This window comes from Microcebus murinus, chromosome 2, assembly GCF_040939455.1.
Source record: "Microcebus murinus isolate Inina chromosome 2, M.murinus_Inina_mat1.0, whole genome shotgun sequence".
NCBI classification, from domain to species: Eukaryota; Metazoa; Chordata; class Mammalia; order Primates; family Cheirogaleidae; genus Microcebus; species Microcebus murinus.
In genome coordinates, this window is record NC_134105.1 from 24,227,509 (window position 1) to 24,250,451 (window position 22,943).

The 22,943-nt window shown below is 51.9% G+C and overlaps 1 protein-coding gene across 1 annotated transcript in view; it reads left to right on the forward strand.

Annotated features, from left to right (window-relative positions):
- Positions 1-448: 448 nt before the first annotated feature.
- C2H1orf94 (chromosome 2 C1orf94 homolog) overlaps positions 449-22,943 on the forward strand; it is a 38,520-nt gene continuing 16,025 nt past the window's right edge. The window contains exons 1-2 of the mRNA XM_012765313.3: positions 449-1,609; positions 19,607-20,298. Coding sequence (XP_012620767.2) covers positions 1,281-1,609; positions 19,607-20,298 — 1,021 coding nt within the window. The 5' untranslated portion in view covers positions 449-1,280. The remainder of the gene's footprint in view (positions 1,610-19,606; positions 20,299-22,943) is intronic.

Consider the following 22,943-nt stretch of genomic DNA (forward strand, 5'->3'; position numbering starts at 1 on the left):
TCTCTCAGCTCCTAGGGGCGCCAGATCAGGCCTAGCGTGCTGGGCCTTAGTTCCAGCTCCCCACTTCTTGATAGGCCTTGACCATAACTCTTTGTGACTTTGAGACTCGGTTTCCGTACATGGGGAGCTATAATAAAAAGCGGTACTGAGTTCATGAGCTTGAACAGGATCGAATATGAGCCCAGCGCTTGGCACAGGCTGAGCACCCCATAAAAGGGCAGTTAGGGTTAAAGTCAGCAGATGAGGGTGGAGGGCCCCCAGGCAGGCCCCGAGGTGTGTGTGGAGCGCAGGGTGGGGCTGCGACGTTTTGGCCTTGACTTCGAAACCCGAGTGCGCCCTGGGCTCCTGCGGCCCCGCCCCGCCCCCACCCCGCCCGGCGGGCCGGCCTTGGGCGCTGAACCGGGCGCCCCGCGCCCCGAGCCGAGCCGTTGCGTTTGAAACCCACATAGAGAATTCCAGCGCTCGACGGCGAGGGTGTGGGAGCCACTGGCACGCAAATTGGCCAGAGCCGCCCCTCCGGCCTGCCCTGCCGAGACCGTGCCCTCTGGACGGGCGGGCGGCTTCCCGGAGCCCGTCCCGCTGCCCGGCGGCCGCGGCAGGTGTCCGCTGGGGGCTGGGCCGGCGGGCTGCGGGCGCGGCTTTGTCACCCTCGCCGCTCTCGCTTCGGGGCGGCAGAGCGGCTGCGGCCGGGGCCCTGGCGGAGTAGCCGGGAGAGCACAGCGGCACTTGGCGGCGGGGTCCGGGGGCCGTTGGCCCTCGGCCTGCGCGGAGCTCCCTGAAGGCCCGAGCTGGAGTCTGGCGGGCTCCTGCCCCCGCGGCGCCTAGCACGGTGCCGGGCCCTCACCCAGTCATCGCAGGGCTCAGCGGGCGAGGATGGGCTGAGCCCAGGCCCTGCAAGGTGTCACGGCGGTGTCGCAAGGGGGGAGTGCCAGAGACCCTGGGGAGAGCCAGCCCTCCCCTTCCAGCTGTTCCCAGATGTCATTCTGCCCGCCAAGGCGCCTGGTTCCTGAGCTACGGGGGATTCCACGGTTACTAAGCTACTGGTTTTTGTTGACTTTTAAATATTTTCTTCTAAGGGAGAGGGGGAGGGGGGCAAGAGTCAGGAAAGAGCGAAAAACGCCAAATCAAAACAAGCGCCCCCTCCCCAAAAGAAAGCTGTCTTCCACCCACCACTCCCGCACAAATCGAAGGCCTCTGAACACCATCGCCTTGCTGGGGCAGCAGCCAAGCAGGACTGACCCACTTCTGCCAGGACCCATCCTCATCTCCCTTTCTGGTGAATGAGGGGTGGTGGCGGATGGTCCCCTTGTCTTCGAGCCCTGGGTGGACAAAGGGGCTTCCGGAAAGAGAGGAGGAGGATGGCCAGCGGGAATGGGCTCTCTTCATCCTCGGCCCTGGTGGCCAAGCGCCCCTCCGCCCTGGGCCCATTCCCCAGATACATCTGGATCCACCAGGACACACCCCAAGACAGCCTAGACAAGACTTGCCATGAAATCTGGAAGAGAGTTCAAGGCCTGCCGGAGGCCTTGCAGCCCAGGACCTCCACGGAGCAGCTCTCTGTCTCCATGGCTGGGACTCTAAGAGACCACGGATTCAGCTTCCAAGAAGAGTGAGTATCCACCTACTTGGTCAGCAGCAAGGAGGGAGGGACGAGATGAAGGCTGACCTTGGGAATGTTTTGGTGCAGTATTCAGTCTGGTTAAACCCAGAAGAGTATATGCTTTGGCTCCTTGACCCCTCCCCCCACGGTCCTTTGTCCAATCTTTATGGAAGAGCTGACCGAGGTTCTGAAGTTACCTGGGTGAAGGGCCAGACCAGGGCCATATTCCAGGCTGCCTCTTCCCCAGCCCACTAAGGGGACATTTCTCAACCTAAAGGCGTGCGGACCCGAGGTCCCTGGAAAACCACCCTAGCCAAGGCTAAGGGGTAGATGGCTTGTGGCGTTCCCCAGAAGCAATGAGAAGATCCTTCCCCTCTCCCACCTAAAGGCTGGGCATTCGCACAGATGAGTCTTGATGGTTTTAAGCCACATCTGGAATTCCCTAATACAGGGAGCAGCTGTCCCATTCAGCCTCCACAGAAGCTGCTGCAAGAGCACACATCAAAATATTTACTGGGAAGGCATTGACATATTCAGAGGACATAATAGAAAATTAAAGTGCGGGAAGATGGCTGTAAATAGCCCGTTTCCTGGATGGGAAATCCTGTGACTGGGAAACACGGAGCTAAGTGTTTTTCCACCAGGGCAAAGTTGGGCAGATATTGGTGGGTATTCGCAAGGAGAGGAAGGAGTGGAGAGGAAGAAGGGACCTCATTAGGAAAAAGAAGTCAATCTGCTGTAGTTGTTAATGCCATTGTTGAACACTTATTCAATGCTTTGCATCTTCAAAGTGGGCTGCAAACTTAATTAATCCTCTCAGAGTCCCTATGAGGCAGATATTAGTGTCCCCATTTTACAGATGGATTAAGTGTTAATAATTAAGTGCTAATTAAAGCCTAAGTGATAATTAAGTGCTGCCTGCTCCAACACATGCTCCTGCTCAGTTCAGAGATGCTCTGGAGCAGGGGAGTCGTTCAGGCATTTATCAGCTGCCTCTGGTTTCAGGGATGTCTCAGTAAGAGCTGAGAAGAAAAGCAACGTGTAGCTGATACCCAGACCTGCACTACCTGATGTCCCTTTGCGGGCTCATTTACTTGCTGCAGATCAAGGTGGAAGGCACTTTGGCTGTTCCTGCCTCCCCTGCCCTGTGCTCAGCACGACATGGCTCAGATGGGAATGGCTTGTCTGCAGCCAAAATCCTGCTGTGAGGCCTTCAGTGGCACTGAGCCCTTCTCCTCTGCCCGTTGCCATCTGCTCTGGGACAGGGCCTTGGCAGGAGAGCCCGTGGGGCTGTGCTAAGCTCTCAGTGGCCAAGAAGCTGATGTCCACTTTGTGGACCAAGGGTCAGGAGCAATTTCCAGTAGATGGCACCCTCTCTGCCAGGTCACACTGAGTTAATGGAGGCAGACTCTACTTCCAGTCTGCACTTGGCCAAAAATTGAACTGGCGCACCTTTGGCCAGTTGCTTAACTCCATTTGGCCTTGATTTCCTCATCTGCAAATTGAGGATGATATGCCCTGCCTTGTCCACCTCAGAGTTGATAATGAGCATCCGATGTGATGGGAGACAGGGGAATGAAAGATACATTACACAAATGAGGCTGCTCTAAACATGTACTTCTTAGGGTTAGGGGTTTTTGTTGTTGTTGTTGGCTTCAATCTGGGGTTTTCACACTATGCTCCACAGACCCCAAGGTGTTTTGGGGGCCATCCTGGAGTCAAGTGGGCTGGTTGGAGCCCCTGATCCCCACTTTAGTGAGAGCTGTTCAGCTTTCATCAGTTTTACTTACCGAAAAGTTCTAAGTGAGGCTGTGTTTGAAAAAAGGGCCACGCTACCAAGAAAAGAACACGCTAGGAAACCACTGACTTAGATGTATAAACGATGTCATAATCGTGTAGATGTCAACCAAGCAGAACACAATGAGCTATTCTTGAAAGAAAGGAAGCTGTGCTGGTGGAATCAGATAACTCTGGTTTCAGATTGCATTTCAGCCTTTGCCAGCTGAAGACTTTGTTATGTTTAATTTATCAGAGCTTTGGTTTCCTCATCTGCCAAGTGACAATGAATACCATGCATTTCATAGGGTTGTTGGGTTTATTAAATGGGATATTTAAACATTTCTGGTAATAATGGGGATTTGTGAAAATTCCTTGTAATGGTGGTGGTGATGATTATTTCTTAAGGCACTACAATTATTACATGAGGTAGGTACTATTTTAAACTCCCCCCCTTTTTTTTTTTACTGTTTATTATGCAAATTTTCAAGCACATAAAGTAGTATAGTGAATGCCTATGTGCCTGTCATTGAGTTTCAATAATTATCAAATTGTGCCATCATGGTTTCAGTTGTTCCTTACCCCTCATTTTTAAATGACATCCTTTGTGCAGATGAGGCAACTGAGATTTGGAGGAGTTAATTGTTTTCCCCAAGGTCCTACCATTGGGAAGTGGTAGAGTTTCAGAAATGAAACCCAGGACCATCTTAGCCATTATGCAATAATGTGGGTTGTCTTCCCTTAGAATCTGAAGCATCTTTGAATAGTCAAATTATTAATATTTGGGAGTCCATGTTCTAAATGATCACACAGGGAACTGTCCACAGTGTTTCTGGGATGCCTTTAGCCCTGCAAGACACCTCTCAACTAGTCTTTCCATTGCTAATTTTGGTGATGTTTTCTTCTATTGGGGTAGGTAGGTAGTGAAGTTCTAGAACTCTTGTTAGCCAGACATTTTTTCTTGACTCTCCCCCTATATGTCATAGAAACCCAGATGTCTCAAATTTGAAGAGATTTTGGAGGTTGTCGTCTGCTGCTTGAATCCCTTCCTCAATGTCCTTGCCAAGTGGTACACTTGTGCCACTTGGACACTTTCTTAGATGGGGAGCTTACTACTTCCTAGTGCAGCCCCTTCCCTTACTATGTACTCTCTCAAAAGGCCATTTTCCTCCTGTAACTAAAATCTGTTTCTATCAAACTAATACCCATTGATCTGGATGCTGCCCTTAGGGCCCCAACCCAAATCTATTCCCTCTTTTCTCTGAATAGCCCTTTAGAGAGTAAAAAGACAGTGACAATATGCCTTCTAGGACTTTTTTTTTTTTTTTTTTTTTTTTTGGTCTCTGTAAGATAAATACTTCTGGTTTTCCAAGTTTCTTCTCATGTGCCAACTTGGTCAGTTTCCTGTCCTCAGTGCTGGTCCTTGTGGCAGAGTGACTGCCAGAACCAAGTACAGTAATGCAGATATGATCTGATCCATGCAGACTGGATCCTCCTTGTCTACATTCTGCCTTCCTGTTAATGGCGACCAATACCACGTTCACTTTTCTCCCCAAGCTGACTTCCCTCTATGGACACATTTGGAGTTCATTCATTCATTGAACAAATATGTATTAACCTTCTACTATGTGCCTGGCACTGTGCTACAAACTAGGGGGATAGAACCAGATAAGGCCCTGTCTTCCCAGAGCTTACATTCTAGTAGGGGAGAGAAACAGAAAGCAAGTAAACTATTATAAAAACTGTGATAACTTCAAAATGTGGAAAGAACTGGCATTCTAGTTGGAGGAGATCGATACAAAACACATAAAAATAAACAAGGTGATTTCAGGTAGTGATGACAGAAGTAAAGCAGAGTGAAGTGATACGAGAGCTCCTTTAAGTGGGATGCCAGGGAGGGCCCCTCTGAGGACAGGTGACCCTCTGAGCTGACACCTGGCTTCTGAGAAGGAGCCAGTCAGGTGATGACGTGGTGGAGTACGTCTGGGCAGAAGGGAGAGCTAGTGAAAAGACTCCGAGGTGGGCGTGAGCTTTGAGAGGAACAGCAGAACCAGAGAGAGGGGAAGGATGGGATCGTGGTATAAGGTATACCAGAGGCAGGCAGGCACGAACTGAGAAGGCCTGAGATCACCGCAGGGAGTTCAGATTTTACCCCGTGTGTCATGGGATGCCTTTGTAGGTTTGTAGGAAGGGGGTGTGATGTGATCAGATTAGCTATTGCTTAAAATCTATCCAGCTTCTGTGTGTGGGGGGGTGGGCATGTGAGAAGGGAGGCTGGTAGGGCTCTGGGAAGGTGCTGCACGAGTCCAGGTGAGGCCTGATGGTGGCGGTGGCTGGGCCAGGATGACTGTGGTCGGGATGGAAAAAGTGGGGGACTCAGTGTGTATTTTACAAGGAGCCAACAGACCTGTTGGTGATTTGGGTACATAAAGGCAGCGAAGCTGAATTGAGGTTTTGAGCTTGAGCCCCTGGTTAGACGGTGGTAGCAATTACAGAGGTGGGGAAGAAATGGGGAGAAGTGGGCAGAAATGGTCTTCAAGGGAGAAATCAATAGTTCTATCTAGTGCTGATTCAATCGAACAGAATCTTGTTCAGTTATCTTTTAATTAGTCTTAAGTTTGGGCTTAGAAAATTATGGCGAGCCACTTATTCAAAGATTACCTATTCGTTCATTCCCCTCATCTCTAAAACTTCACAGCCTCAGAATGGGGGCGTTGGATTTGCTGGTGACTGCACTGTGCTAACTAAGGAGCGGCATTTGTTAACTTCCTTGTTTACAGATTCATTCAACAAACGCAGTGCCAGGCCCTGTGCTAAGTCTCAGGGATACAGATATAAGACAGAAGCCCTGTCCTCAAGGACCTCCTGGTCTAGTGGGTGGAATGGACACAGATTCACCCGACAACAACATTCAACAAATATTTCATGTGCACCTGCTGCGGCGTGCCAGACCATGTCTGAGACAAATACAATGGTGGAAAAACTGAGGATGGCCTCTGACCTCCTTCCTGGACCTTCAGTGTCTTGCAAAAGGCAGAGCACAGCACATTATGATGAGTGTTCTGATGATGGGAGCACGTGGACCCAGGCTTGACGCTTAGGGAAGGCTTCCTGGACAAGGCTGAAGGAAGTGAGCTGAAGGGACAGCAGCTGAGATCACTGCACTGTGAGTGTGATGGAAGACGGGGACACAGCTGTCTGGTAGCAGAAGATGTCACAATCAGTAGTAACTGTGAAGGTTTCTGTAGTTGAGTCCCCCAAGCTAGGTCTTGAGAAGAGAGAAAGAACAGCCTAGTGAAATAGACCAGCAGGTGCAGGGAAAGATGACAAATTCCCTGGGGATGAAATGCAGCAGCCTGTGTGAGCATGGGTGAGGGTGTGAGGGTGAAAGGTGGCCTGGAGTTTGCTGGGTGTGGTCTGCTTCCAAGCCCTTGGTCAGCACCCAAGACCTCTCCATCTACTCATCAGACAGAACTTTGTCTGTAGAGCCAAAAGGCTTTGGTAGGTATCATTCCAAGCCAGATCCAAGTAGGAAAATAAATTTACAGAAAGAAAAGATATCTGTTTTAAGCATTTAAAGAAGCCCAGAAATGATTTCTTGATTGGCAACCTCCTGGCAACATAAGTGGCAAGAAGGAAGAGGGCTGTCTTGTGCCAGCTTTGGCAGCAATTCACTGCCGGGTCCCATCAGCCCGTCCTCCCTGCTGGTGGAGCCATTGAGACTTGGGAACCCAAAGGGCTGCCTCATTTGAATTGCTCCCAAACAAACCAATTCTTTGTGCTACTGTTATTTAAACAATTAGGTGAATCCCACTATTCCAGAAAAGTTGCTTGGAATACATAACCTCTTTCATTATCGTTATTTACAAAGCTTGAAACCTGGCAATGGGAGCGGAAGGACAAGACTTGTAGGTGGAAACTTGGGCTGATGTCCTAGACCAGAAGCCTGCTCTGAAGACCTCTGGAGTCTCATGTTCTGGGCTACGGCTTTCTCCTCTTTGAGGGCTCAGACACCACTTTGAGAATCTGAGGAAAGCTGCTGTTCACCCTTTTGCCTGAGACACAGCCTCACATCTATCAGTATTTGAGAAATGATTTCAGAGACCCCTTGGGCTGCAGGTTGGAATCCTTTGCCCTGAGACCCAACGCTTAAGCAAGAGAAATGCTGGGTCTCAGCACCCCAATCTGCTGCCATCGATGTGCTCCTCCCCAGCCCCCAGCCCTTGTTTGACAAGTGCACTAGTGCATGAAATAGTGCTGGCAGACCAATGCCCCACCCTCCCCTCCTCCAGTCCCCTCACACATCCTGGCAGTCCGCCTTTCTGATGGCCATTGGCTCCATGCCACCCCACTCATCTCTCTTCTGCCACCTCCCAATGCCTCGTCTTTCTGCGTTTGGTTCCTTTCCCTCCAGGATGCCCCCCCCCCTTCATCAGCTTCATATTCCCAAAGCACGTCAACAGCACTGCTCAGACATCTTCCAGGGCTCCCTATTGCCCTCTGGCCCCTTGGCCTTGTCTCTAGGGCTCTGTGTCTGTGGTGACCCTGCCTGTGTGTCCAGATGCACTTCTCGCCACTCTCCCCACACTCTGGAAGCCCAGAGGGGAGACCAGCAAACAGGTGCACGTCTGCTTGCCCCTTGCTCAGTTATTCTACTGCTGGCAACGCTTTTCTCCCCTATGTCTGCTTATCAAGATCCCACCCATCCTTAATGACCTGGAGTAAGTGTGTCCTCCTCTGACTTTTGCATTGCTTGCCCCATTCAGCATTTCTTTCTCTTTCTCCTTCTTCTATGTTCCTCTTTTTAATGGAATCTCAGCATACATCCTAGCTGTAACCAAGTTCCTCAAAGTTTCTCTGCTCTATTTTCCTCATCTGAAAAACGGAGAAGTCAGAATGATACCTTAAAGGACTACCATGGAGGATGATGAAACAATGTGCGTAATACTCACACAGCAGGCACCGGGAACAAGAAAAAGACTCCATGTTCATCTTCATCATCGTCACCACCACCACTTATTATTGTTATCATTGAGGTTAAAATGTCAGGACAAGAACAATATGGAAAGGGGAGACTTATATACCAGGAAATTTAGGCTAAGGGAGACTACTCAATTGAGGATAGACTTTGGTCTGAGATTCTGGCAACCGGGACAAAAGGAGAGAACATCAGCATGGGTTTTCATAACTCACACTGTCTAATAAGGAAAAGCAGCAGAGATCTTCATGAGAGATGAAGGCTTCCCTAGCTCTAAGGATGCATGGTGTGGGTCTTTACTGGCGAGTGATGGAATGGAAGAGTCAGTTCAAAACTAGCTTTCTTGTCGCCTGCCGGCCAGAGGGAAGGACACAACGCCCCAATCAGATGCGCTGTTCCGGGGTGGGATTTCTGGTGAGGAGGTGGTCATCTCACACACATCGCATGCTGCCTTGTGGCAACAATTCCTCCTCCCCCACCTGACCATGGGCTGCTTAAGGGCGAGGGCTGTGTCTTACTCATCTTTGTCTCCCCAGTGCCCAGCCAAGTTCCTGGCACTCGGTGGCTCTGCAGCATAGATGAATGAATAGATGAGGAAGTGGATGATGGATGAGCTGTAAAACTGCCACCCCAAGGAGGGGGAGGCCCAGAGGTGGCCAAGATCCAAGTAAAGGGTCATGGTCATCAGAGGAGGCATTTAGGGACATAGGGACAGAATATCGATGAGCCAAGACATTGCAGGTGTTTCTCCTCCTGTCTTAGGCTGCAGAGAAGGGGACTGATATTGTCTTGAGTACCTCGTATGTACCAGGCTCTCTCTTTGAATTTTCTGTTTTATTTCATTGTCTTTAGCTACCTTTCCCAGTAAATGGTCAATATTACTTCCATTTCATAGATGAGTAAGGAGAGGTTCAGAGAGGTTAGGCAACTTGCTCAGGGCTGTCAACACAGAGGCAATCAGAGCAAGGGACAGGAGTTCTACACGGACACCAAGAGTCCTTCAGAACAGCCCTTCCGTGTCTGCTTAACACCTGGAGCCGCCAGTGTTGAGGAAAGACGAATCATGATTAACGTCCCACTTCTAGGGTCCCCCTCTGTAATTTAATTTTATGGTTTCGGGAGCTCCGTTGCAGGTTGTGGGAGCCTGCAGAGATGGGCCACCAGTGGTTTGGTTTAATCCCCTTTTTAATATCTTTGTTGCAACGTTATTTCCAATTCAGCTCCCAAGTCACATTAAAAAAAATACCTCTTCCTTAGGGTAAGCCTTCCCTTATTAAACAGATTCAAATGAAAAGTTTTAAAGATAATTTGAACAATACGAATCACTGTGTAGCTCCCAGCCGAGGCTCCTTTATTGCTGTATTTATTCCCCAGTATTTCCTGTCTCATTCCCCAGCTCACTGAGTCCCTCATCTCCCCCAACCCTTCCAGTCCTTGGCCCAACTCACGCCTGCTCCCTGGAGGGAGAATCATGGCGGGGAGGCGGCAGAGTCTCACTTCTGCTTGCCAATATCCCCTCTAAGGCTGTCCCACCTGCCCTGACTGACAGGCAGGAAATTGCTGCAAAGCTTCTAGAGGGAAATTTGCACACGCACCCTGGTACCATGTGCGGAGGTGGGATGTGGAATTGGGGGGGCGGGTGTGGCAAGGTGGAGAAAGAATAGCTGCTCAAAATGTGGATACCTGAGCCCCAATCTAGACCAGCTGGATGGCCATTTTTCCAAGGGAATCTGCATTTGAAGCGAGCACCACAAGTGACCCTTATGCATATGTATGGAAGGTTTTTTGACACTTTGGAGGTCAAAGACGATGGAATCTCAAGTTTAAAAGGGAACTGAGGGATTCAGCTTTGGGAAGGAGGTGTTTCAAAGAAAAGTGCGGCAGGGAGGAAGGAGACTGACATTTATCAAGTTCTAAGTGTATGCCAGGGACATTGAAAAAAAAAAAATCTACTATGTGTGAAGACCTTCGCTGAGAAATTAGATGAACACAGAGACCAGGCTTGGCATTCAGGGAGCTGTGAGATGTCAGTGTTGCCTCCTTTAACTCTGGGTGGGTATCACCATCCCACTTTGCAGATGAAGAGACCGAGATCTGGGCGGCTTCCCAGATTTCACACCTTTAGTGAGCTGGCTGGGGCTGTGAATGGGGCCAGCGGGACTCCAGAGCCTGCAGCCAGGCTTGGCTCTCCCCCACGCTGTCTCTCAGTCAGGGCTGCTAACATTTGCATAGTGCTCGTTACAATTTACCGAGTGCTCTCACATTCATCATCTCACTTAATCCTCACCACGGCCTGGAGAGTGCTGGAGGGTTGGGGGCGGGGAGGCGGAAGCTTTCCCCAGGCCCAATGCTTAGCCCCCTGCCTCCCACCCAGAAAGTCCCTGGGGACAGAGCTCAGCGGGTTTCCAGGTACTTTGGGGACACAGGTGCACAGGCCCTGGGAGGGCAACTGAATCTGCAGCTCTTCTCAACTGACCCCTACCCCCAAACTGAAAGAAGTTGGCTCAGGCCCTTCAGGAAGAGAGAAAGGTGGGATCCAGCTTCCTTCCCTGGTTTCTTTCATTCCTGCTCTATTTCCAAGCAAGAAGGCTGTGATGGTGTGTGTGTGTGCATGGGTGTGGTGTCTATGTGTGCGTGTCTGCATGGGTGTGTGTGTGTGGCTGTGGTGTGCATATGGCGATGGTGTACATGGGTGTGTGTACAAGACTCTGGGGTGTGTGCATGTATGTATGGGTGTGTGCACGCATGGGTGTGTGTACATGAATGTGGTGTGTGTGTATGCATGGGCATTGTGTGCATGGGTGTGTGTATGTATGTATGTGGTGTGTGTGCATGGGTGTGTGTATGTATGTATGTGGTGTGTGTGCATGGGTGTGTGTATGTATGTATGTGGTGTGTGTGCATGGGTGTGTGTATGTATTTATGTGGTGTGTGTGCATGGGTGTGTGTATGTATGTATGTGGTGTGTGTGCATGGGTGTGTGTATGTATTTATGTGGTGTGTGTGCATGGGTGTGTGTATGTATTTATGTGGTGTGTGTGCATGGGTGTGTGTATGTATTTATGTGGTGTGTGTGCATGGGTGTGTGTATGTATGTATGTGGTGTGTGTGCATGGGTGTGTGTATGTATTTATGTGGTGTGTGTGCATGGGTGTGTGTATGTGTGTATGTGGTGTGTGTGCATGGGTGCCTGTGTGTGCATGGCTGTGGTGTGTGCTAGGCTGTGATGTGTGTATAGGGAGAGGAGTCCCAGGCAGTTCAGTGAATCCAGGATCTGGAGGAAAGGGAACAAATGGAGAAAGACACAGGCAGCTTGATAAAGAGGTGGCCACCTCCCTTCCTCCACATTGGACAGGGGCCATGCTGAGTGCTATGTCACATGTCCCAGAGAAATAGAACATGGGTCCCTGATCCCCATGCGGACAGGAAGACCCAGAAGTGCACACCAGCCTGGTCTGGAATAGTGCCAGGCTAGATGCCAGACCCTCTGCCTCTGTGAGGGGAGGCCTCTCCTTGTCTGGAGCCTTTGGTGGCCCCGCATCCCGTGGCCGTGCCTCCAGCCTGTCCACCAAGTTTTGCCTTCTGCTGCCTCGTCCTCTAGTGCTTGGCTGCTCCTGGCAGCTCCCTGGCCTGCCTCTGGCCCTCCTCAAAACTGAGGCTTAAAGAAGGAAAGTGAATCGTAGACGGTCACCCTTCAGGTCTCCTGGCTGCAAAGCCTTTGCTATTTCTCCCACTTCTGTAGAGGTTTCAGAGTCACGTGGACCTGGGATCCAACCCTGTACCAACACATTCTCTCGGGTAAAGTTGAATACGTCTTCCTGAGCCTCAGTTTTCTCTTTCTAAATTGGAAAGGAAGATGCCCCCATCCCTCCTGGTTGTGGTGGGGCAAGCACCAACTATATTACCTAGCCCCTGGTAGACTCCTATTAGACACTGGCTCAGGCCTCAGTCCCCTCCTGTCACTTCTCTGGATTGCCCCGGGAGACATGCCCCTCATCCGTGGGAACCAGAGCCTGACACCTTCCTGCTCGAATCTCTCCAGTGGTTCCTCCGTGCCTTTAGAATAAGATTCCTTAGCATTACCTCCAAGGCCTGGAAGATTCTGACTCCTGCTTTTATCTCTACCTCTCCTCACATGCTGCCCCTCTGCCGTAGTAATGTCCCCACTCAAACATTTTTCCCACCAGTGCACCAAGCTCTTTTCCACCTCACGATCTTTGCATATGCTATTCCCTGTGTCTGGAAAGCTCTTCTTTGCTTTCTTTATCTGGCTAAATGCTTGTTCTCTGTCAAGCCCCAGCTTAAATGACACTTCCTCAAAGAAGTCTTTCTTGCTCTCCCAACTTAGGTACCTATCACTAGTATTTTTACACACAGCATTTTACTCTTGGCTTTCAAAGCAGTATCACCTAGTGGTTAAGAGAGCAGCATCTGAGTGCCTTGATTCACCCTCTTTGTCCCTTGGTAATTCTGTGACTTTGGGGAAATTAACTTCTCCGTTCCTTGGCTTCTTCATTTTTTAAAATTGGAATAATTGTATCCATCTGTGTGAGGTAGTTTTTGATATATAATGAACCACCCCAAAACTTAACTGAAAACTAGCAACTACTTACTTAGCCCCTGTTTCTGTAGTTCAGCAGTTTGGGTTGGGTTCAGCTGGGTGGTTCTTCTGATGCGGGCTGGGCTAGGCGGAACTCTGCTCCTGCTCACTCATGCACCTGCACCCCTGGGTCTGGCCAGCTGTTGGCTGAGGCACCCTGGAGCTTTCCTCTATGTGATGTGCTATCTTCTAGCAGGCTAGTCTGGTCTTGTTCACATGGACATTGCTGAGTCCCCAGAGAAGTAAGAGGCTAAGCCCTAATACCCCAATGCTTTTCAAGTCTCTGCTTCCCACTGAATCAAGATGGGAGGGAACTACCAAGGAGTCTGGATACAGGAGGGTGTGATCAGATGGTGGCTGTTACTATGACCAGCCTACCACACCATCCCATTAGGGGGATTGTGGGGATTAAAACGACGGTTTTGCATATAAGTGCTTAGCACAGTGCCTGGATTGTTAGTTAGCACTAAATAAATAAATACCCCTTCCTGTTATTTTGTGAAATAGGACCCAATGCTTAGACATAGTAGGCAGCTTGCTAAAGGGTTGGCCCCCATTAAATGGTGGGGATGTGAGTCTAGTTTCTGCCTTCCTCCAAGACTGACCTCTTAATTACTACGCTGTGCTGCTCCACCCACGCAGACCCGTAAAGGCAGAACCCCTCCCAAAGCCAGAAGGTCAGTCCACGGACGGACCACCATTCCAGCCCAGGTCTGCACCCGACGCCCCAGCCCTTCACTTGCTTCACTCTAATCAGCCTTGTTGCCTTGGGGACTGTGTTTGTCGTCGGCCTAAAATGCCATAGCAGGAAGAAAATATTTGTTTTGGTATCCTCCTCCAACACTAACAATTTTCTGCTTGCATTTTTCTGTTGTTTGGCTCAGATGAATAGCAGTTTTCATCTTTGCTCTGTGTTATCGTGTACACAGAACTGCTAACAGCATGCTTGCTTAGTCATTATTCTGGTAAGGGGTGCCAGCCAGTCAATAGCCTTTATTTTTATATGACTAAGTACACTGCAAATGCAGAAATAATGCACGGCGTCCAAGTGCAGAGTCACCATCGGGCGACTCTCATTCCGGGAGGTAGGCAAAGCAGAAGTGGCAGCCGGTGGGAAGCCGGAGACACAGCACCGGCTCTGCCTGGCTTCCTTTGTCAGGAGCCCAGGAGCTGGGTTAATCTCCCCGAATCATTCATTGTGATAGAGTGTGGGATAGATTGTATGGTTTTTACTAACCTGAAGGAGAAAGCAAACAGCACAGGAGAGGTGCCAGGACCAACCGGCGAAACTTCTGGGGGGGGGGGTGTGGAAACCAAAAAAGGTAGATCTCAGGCAGTGCAGGTAAGCGGGCTTACCGCTGGAAAGTTGCAGGGTGCCTGGAAAACCTCTCTGTGAGCCCCAAGGTGATGGCTCAGAGTCAGAGCCAACGTGGGTTCCGTGTGGGGTCTGCCAGGGCACTGCCTCGCAGAGCTGAGAGTTCTCAGCGTGGGGCCGAGCAGGATGGTTAGTGTCATGTGATCAGCGCACTGGGATGCCAGGCCAGAGCTGGGACGTGAGATGGAAGGCCAGGAAATGGAACCGAAGCCACACCGGTTACAACCAGAGGAAGGAGCTGGGCTGCCTTTGGCCTGGGAGGGGAACAGGGGCGTGCACCGGGCAATTCAGGACTTCTGAGAGACGGACATGGGTAAAAGCGAGTGAGCTTGTTTGTTCATTTATTCCACAAATGCTCCCCAAGCTGGAGTTACCTGCCAAGCACCGATCTAGGTTTGGTGGCCTCTGTGGTAATAAGACAGAGTCCCTGCCCTCGTGGAGTGGGTGTTGTGGGGAGTAAAGATGTAAAAAAGATATTAAATAATAGTAATAAATGCTAAAAGAAAATGAACAGATTGATGGAGCAGAAAGTGTCTAGTGGGGGGGGCTCTTTTAAAAAATGGGCAGGAAAGGCCATTCTGCACAACTTAGGTGACGCTCCCATTGAAGCCTGCGTGATGAGGAGCCAGTCAAGGGACAATCTGTGGGACAAGTGCAAAGGCCCTGGGGCTAGAGTGAACCTGGCATTTCAAGGAGTAGATAGAAGCCCAGTGTGGCTGGAAGGAGGGGTGTGGCCAATTTGTGCCTTGCCCTGAGGATCACAGAGGAGCCTGGATTTTATCCTGTGTGTAATGAGAAGCCACACAAGAGTTTTAAGCAGGGGACTGGTTTGATCTGAGTTCTGAGAATGTCCTAGCTCTGAGCGGCCTGCAGTCTTCTAGAACAGATAAGAATAAGCCGATCTTGTTTTCTTGGGGATGAGGTGGGGGAGACCCCGGACCGGGGACTTCTAACTATGTGGCGAATCTCAATGGCAACCAGGTGTCTGATAACGGCTCTTGGCTCTCCGGGAGGAATGGAGATGAGATGACAAGGAACGGGTTGATTTATTCCCCTAAAGTGTTGATCCAGGATTACTGTCAGGCCGGGGGGAGGGTCTCCAGCAGCGTCCCCAAGGCTCTGCCCCGGACTCTCTCCCGTTCAACATTTCTATTCGTAAATTGGCGGAAGACTCAGAAGATGTGCTCATCAGACATGCAGCTGACACGGAGCTGTCAGGGACAGCTAATGCCACGGATGACAGGCTCGAGATTCACTGTGATGATCCTCCGCAGGCTGGAGTGATGGGAAGAGTCCACAATATCCCCGACTGCATTCAGGCTGGGGAGCAAAACCCAGCCGAGGGGCGGGGGCTGGGGAGACCTTGCTGGGTAACTATCTCCTGAAAAGAAGCCCAGGCTGGGGTGGGGAGGGGTCAGTGGAGGCAGCTGGACCCAGCCATGTCCCCTCACCAGCCTCTTCTCTTTCTCTGTGACAAGGTCCTTAGCCTTTCAGGGTCATTCTTCCCATATGCAAAGCGGGGATGATCCTGCCTGTTGCCCGGGGGGTGGAGAGGGTTAAATGTGAGCACATGTACGGAAGCCTGGCCTCCCGTCTGGCCCGTAGTGTGCTCATGACAGGTGCAAGGGACATAGGCGCTGTAGAGACTGGGCAGGGAAGGCCAGAGGTCCTGGGCCAGTCTTTGGGGAGCACGCGGAGGGCTCACAGCCAGGGTGGGGCCCTCCGTTCTTGGCACAGCCCTGCCCCTTCTGGGAATGTCAGCTTTCCAAGAGCCCCGTTGGCACCTGCAGCGAGTCCAGAGGAGAATGACCTGGAGGGGTCGGATCTGGAAGCCATGTCCCCTGAGAGCCATCGTGAGGTCGGAGTGCAGAGAGAGGAGGCTGCTGTGACTGGGAGGAACTCGAGTGCTTTCTCAAACACCACAAGGGTAGCAGGGTGGGGACAGGGAAGCTGTGCTCGTCACGGCACCAGATGCCAGCAGCGGTCCTGTGCAGGGGCCTGTGTGGGCGCACACTCAGATCTGACCACTGATAATAACATTATCATTGTGTCGCCAGCATTTCTGGAAGCTCATTATGCGCGAGGCTGGCACTAAGCGTTTTGCACAACTTGTAGAACGTGCACAGCCTAACCCCGAGAGGTGGTATTATCCCCACGTGGCAGACGAGGAACACAAGCTTCTGACGGGCAGAGCAGGGGCCACACCCAGCCTGGCTGGCGTGGGGGGGGATTCGGGTGTCCTTTCAGGTGCTGAGAGGGAACCATTGTGGGTGGTTTTTGGTACAGGGACCTCAGGGCCCTGTGGGTCCTTTTAGAACTATGATCCCCAACCCCCGGGGCTGAGGCCCAGTGCTGTCACCACCCCCCTCAACCCTCACCCCGGACCCCCAGGAGTCAGTGAGCAAAGCTTCATTGACAGCCCTCCCTGTCGCTCACCGCCTGAGCTCCACCCCCACCCCCACCTCTGTGAAAAAATTGTCTTCTATGAAACCCAGTCCCTGGTGCCGAAAAGGTTGGGGACTGCTGTTTTAGAAGCTACTTTGACTGCCCCTTGGAGCTGGTATTTTAAAGGATGCAATGGTGAGTTGTGTGTGTGTGTGTGTAACACTTTTATTTTAAAAAATAGAAAGCAAATACAGACACGAGTAGCGTGACGAGTGTGCAATGGCCCCGTGTGTCCATGTCCTGGCTTTAGCAACGATCGACATGTGGCCAGTCTTGTTTCATCTATTACATCCTCTCCTTTCTTTTCTCTCCCTCCGCCGGATTAAGTTTAAAGGCAATCCTGGACACGATTTTATCTGTAAATACTTCGGTATGTATCTCTCAGCGATAAGGCCTCTTTTTGTTGCTGTTGAAGTATAACCGCAATGCCATTATCACAATTTTTTAAAAACTTAACATTATTGTAGCGAGTCTTTCTAACTCAGAAGAGCTGTTGGTATATAGCTTGCTTTGCAAGGTGCTGCGCGGGTGGGAAGGGAGGCAAAAAGTAGTCCTTCTCATGTCTGATTCCTGAGACTTGAGACGCACCTGTTCCCTTTGAGGAAGAATGAAGAGGAAGAAGAGGAGGGAGATCTAAAACTTGGGACCATGGATTGGCATCCCCTTTATTCAGCTTGTTCCCAGTGGGCACAGCCCTGAGCGTGCAGCCTATTTATAGGCGTCAGTCTAGACACAAGAAGGAGGCAAAGGAAGGGAGTAGATGAGAGGGCAGGAAGAGGGAGTAGAGAAAGAGTGGAGGGAAAGAGAAATGGAATAGGAAATGGCCTTGCCGCATGTGGCCCTGATGGCCCTCGAGGAGCTGGCCAGGACCCAGCCAGGCTAGCTGATGCTCACATCTGACATTCGTGAGTGTATCCCATGCACGGGCGCCGTGCTAGGCACAAATTACTTCCCCAAACCCCCCCAACCCTTCCATGGGGCAGGTGCTGTCAGGTGTCAGACTCACTTTACAGGGGAGGACCCTGGGCTTCTAGTGCCTGAATTCGAACTCAGGCCTGTTTGGCTGGAGTCTGCGTTTTCTTGGCATCACTCCCTGCCTCCAAGCCTGGGAGGTGACATGCAGGGCTGGCGTTCAGGAGGTGCAGTTGTCTCGGCTGTTGGAATACTGACACATTCCCATATCTTTAGTACAGAGCTCTTCCCCCAAGCTCCCCAAGCACCCTGGCCCCCAGCCTCTGCCCCAGGACCCCTGGGCCTCATCAGGACCCAGCCACTTATGGGTTGATGCCCAGCACGGCAGGAAGCCTGGAGGACTGGAGCCTGTGCCTGTTCTGACTGATTGTCAAATGCAGCGGCTACTCCCCTGGTTCTGTGTATGGTGGCACATGAGTCGTGTGCCTGCCTATTTCTGTTCTGCATCCGCATATGTGTATTTCCTTGTATGCATCAAACACACGTGTGTATGTATGTCCATGTGCACGTGGGTGTGTGAGTGCTCATGCACAAAGAGCATCACCAGGAAGGCCTGGTCCTGCGTTGCGTGCTCCAAGTGGATAGTCAGAGCTGGAACATCGGGGCCTCCCCCACTACAAAGCCTGAGTCGCAGCCACTGAGCTCTGCTCTTATTTTTCCCTCTGCCTTTTCATCATCATCTCCTGCTGTGCTCCCTGAGGTAGAGTGCTGGGTGGTTTCCAGAATGCTCGGTGCAGGCCACCTCATCCATCCCTCCTCGTAGGAGCCCATCGAGAAGGGGTTGTAGATGGCTCTGAGGTCATGGCCCTGGTCCTCCTGGGAGCACCAGGGGGGTACCCCTTGCCAAGGCTGCTGCTGTGGCAGGTGGGGCCAACTGGAGAGAGCCAGTAACCATGACCGAGAGTCCAGGTGACTGCCAGGTGCCAGCAGGCAGGTGCCAGCCAGGAAAGGTCCAGCTGTGGGGCCAGGGTCTGAGGCAGGTATAGGCCAGCATTCAGGTATGGGGGGACCCTTGTAGGTCAGTGCAGGGAGCAACCCACAAAGTGAAGCCCAGTCCAGAGGCTGTCATCTGGTTAGAGGCCATGCCAGCCAGGGTGGACATGGGTATCCCTGGGACCACAGTGTGGAATCCAGGGTCCAGGGACACAACCAGGTCTACATGTGTCCTGGAGACATGATGACTGACCCTTGGATAGCCCTTACCCTCTGCCAGATGCAGTTCGGAGTGCTTTGCACCTCCATGATACTCCTCTTAATTGGATGAGGAGACTGGGGTACGGAGACACTGCCTAGGGTCACACAGATGGGAAGTGACCGAATCAGATTATGAGCTTGGGCTGTCCACTCCATCATTATGCAACGAGGGGACGAAGGCTGTACTGGACTCCTGGGGGCTTCCCAGAGCTCAGCCCGAGTGCTGTGCATTCTGGGCTTAGAGCTATTGATTCATTCTAGACCCCTTTGGTGCTGGGCAGAATTTCCCAGTGAGCTACCTCTCTGGTCTGTCACTGCATCAGGTCCTGAGCATGATAAATGGGAGAGGCGGACTAAAATTAAGGCTCAGGGAAGCTGGGACTTGCCCCAGCTTACTCAGCGAGATCGTTGGAAGAGAACTCAGGTATTTCCAGGTATTCCCCTCCCCAGAACATCTTGGTACTGCACCCACCGGTGTGGAGCTCTCTTGGGAGTCTGCTGTTTATCCATTTTCTCTCTTGAGAAAGCAATGTGTTCCTTTGTCTGGAAGAGTGTTTTTGTCGTGTCATGTATCCATCTCCTTTCCCTGGGGCCTGTGTCCTGCTGCAGAGCCGCCCCTCGGCAGGCTGGCACTAACACCGTCTTGTCTCTCCGACCTGTTTGCAGGGCCCTGGAGCTCTGCAGTGGCAAAGATGAGATCTCCCTGCTGGTGGAGCAGGAGTTCCTGAGCCTCACCAAAGAGCACCTCATCCTGGTCAAGGAGAGCTCAGGGGAGCTGGAGGTGCCTATTGGCCGCTCTCCCGAAGGGACCAAAAAGCTGGCTCCCTGCATTCTTGCACCTCCCCTGGTGACAGGCAGTAGTGAGCGCCCCAGAGCCTCCTTCAGTGCTGGTGACAAGCTCCTGGAGCAGAAGGTGGCCATGCCTATTCTCGGCAGCCGGCAGGACTGCGATTCTGCCATGTCTACAGTCACGGGGATCCTGCGTGCTGCCAAGGTCAAGAGGGCCAAGGGGTCAGAAGACAGGGGCCACAGCCTGGGGGCCTCCAACTTGGAGATCAGCAAGCTCCTGGCCCAGTTCCCGCTGAAGTCCACGGAAGCATCCAAGGCCCCTGACAACAGGATGGTGCTGGAGGAGACAAGAGCCATCAAGGACTTCCTGCAGAATAGCATGTTCAATGGCCCTGGGCCCAAGGAGTCCACGGGGCTGGGCCCCTTCTTACTGCCGCCGCCCCTGCCGCCTCCTGCGGCCTCTGACAAGCTCTCTGAGCTCTCTGCTCAGAAGAGGCAGCTCCCAGTGTTTGCCAAGATCTGCTCCAAGCCCGAGGCTGACCCCACCGTGGAGGGGCACAACGTGACGGGTGAGTGGGGCTGGAACGGGGCTAGCGAGCTGGCCTGCCTAGAGGAGGTCCTTCCCGGGAAGCCAGTCAGGGCCACAGCATGCACATAAAGCATCTTTGTGCAAAGCAGGACAAAGCAGCCTCTCTGGTGGGCACAGCCCCCAGGTGCAGGCTGTTCTCAGCCCCCACAGGCCTTCTTTGCTGGCTGCCCCTGTGCAGGGCACAGCTTGGGTAAGCAGCTCCAGAGCCTCTGATCCCAACCTGCTTGGAGAGAGAGAGGCAGAAACCATGCAGTCACTGGCTCAATTTTTGAATCTGCCAGGTATTCACAGTACATTGAAAAAGTGTTTACTCCAGCGGGGTCCAGGGTGACACTGCAGCACAGGGACTCTAAGCCAGAGAGGACAGAAGTAGATTGGCAGCTAGGGTCATTTGTGTCTAATGGGGGCACCTGTTCTGACCACGAGGGCTGGTCCTTTCTCTGGGGCAGGGGTGGATGTGCAAATTATCCAGGAAGAGTTCAAGAGTGCTGGCCCCAGGATTTGTGCCCTGGGGCTCCAGGGATTTAGGAGGAAATCCAGCCACCTCCCAAGTTTCTTCCACCTTAACCCCAGGATCCTGCCTTTTGTTCTGACCTAGCCACTCAGACCCAAGGATTCCAAGCAGACAGACTGATGGCAGTGGCATTTGCCCACAGTCAGCAGTCACGAGGACAGTAGATCATACTCGTGTCAGACAAAAGAAAAATGACCCCCGGGCCATGAGCATGGACGAAGGCGGCCCAAGTCCATCTCCCTGAGAAGATAGGAACAAGGTTGCCCTAAGGGAACATTCTGTGTGATGGAGCATTGAGGGAAGGCCCAGGGATGAGAGGTGTGGACAGCAAGCTTGACTCTGGGTTCTGGGAAGGCCTCCAGGAGCCAGGGGGACTTTGGGACAAGGGGCTGCAGGTGTGAGAAGTTGAGGGGACCTTCCTCCCACCCTTCTCCAGGAGGAACACATGGATGCCCCCTTGGCGGTTCAGGCTGCTGGTTTGGAGGTGGTCCTGTCCCACTCGCCCTCCCCATCGTTGGTGTGCGTCCGTGTGTACAGATGTGGGGACAAAGGTGTGCTGAGAGAGCTTTGCAGATGTGAGTGTGTCTGCTAGGAGTGGTACATCTGAGCACGTGCATGTGCCCGTCCTATGCATAGCTGTGTGCATGTGAGTGAGTCAGAGGAATGACAGGAAGGACTGTGTGTGTGTGTGTGTGTGTGTGTGTGTAGTACCTGCATGAAGACGGAACTTTGTAGATGTTTCAGGCAAATATAGGTGTGAGCGAGAGCTGGAGGTGCGCAGGTCGCTGGGGAAAGGGCTATTATTAGTGGGTGCTGTTATCTCAGCACACTGGCTGGGGGCTAAACTCGGCAACTGGAGAAACTCTTGGAAGAGACTCTAGGGATGTGATCGCCTAAAAATATCGTTATCTCCTAAATTGGCTCAGGCTAGAGCAGGTCTTTCCTGTGCTGGGACAGCACTATGGGGGCAGGGCCAGTCCCATGCAGATTCAGCTCCCAAGCCACTGGGCTAGGGGTGCTGAGAGCTGGTGGGAATGGGTCCACTCCTGACAGGTAACACAAGGGCACAGGTCCTCTGATCCAGCTGCTACCAGAGAGATGCCAGGTGCCTGCCCTGTGTCTAGTACAGTGCGCTGACATCAGACAGGTGGGCGCGTTTCCCAGGGAGACCTTTAAGGACCTCCAGGCTGAGGCAGGAGTGACTGGGGCTGGGAGGGTAAGACTCTCTTCTTCAACCAGAGAGCAATGCCTCAACAAACAAACAAACAAACAAACAAACAAACTAAACAGCTAGTCCAGGAGTGGTGGCTCACACCTGTAATCCCATCACTTTTGGAGGCTGAGGTGGGAAGATTGCTTGAGGCCAGGAGATCAAGACCACCCTGGGCAGCATAGTGAGACCCTGTCTCTACAAAACAAATAATAAAAAATTAGCTGGATATGGTGGCGCATGCCTGTTGGGAGGCTGAGGTAGGAAGACCACTTGGGCCCAGGAGTTTGAGGTATTATAATACCACTGCACTCCAGCCTCAGCCACAGAATGAGACCCTGTCTGAAAAACAAACAAACAAACAAAAAAAACAAATAACCAAACCAAACAACTATATATAATTTCCTCTCCATACTTAGTTTAGTTTGAAGAAAGTCCCATTGCTGAACAACAAATGTGGGTGCAGACCACTGCTGTGGAGGACCCCATGATGGTCCAGACAGTGTCCTTGCATTTGGAGAATGAATACTCAGTGTTTTTGGAGAGAGCCCTGGGTCTGGTGCCAGTCCCATCCCTGCTCTGCCCTCCAGCCATGTCCAGGGTCCCTTTGATGCTTCCAGGCCTTTTCCCACAGCTACCCAGGCTTGTTGAGCCTCCCTCCCCCGCACTCCAGGATGTAAGGTCCTGCTGAAATGCTACTTCCTTCTGGAAGGAAGGACCCTCTCAGACAGAAGTTTTGTCAGCCACCATCTTCTTCCATTCTGTCCCTCTGTCAGCTCTTGGTTCCCATCTGCCTTGTCCTGGAGCTATTTCTGAGCATGTCTCTCTCTCCTTTGTTGTGAGCTCCTGCAGGGCAGTCTGGCGCTGACTCACAACCGTGTCCCCAGCACTCAGGTCAGGG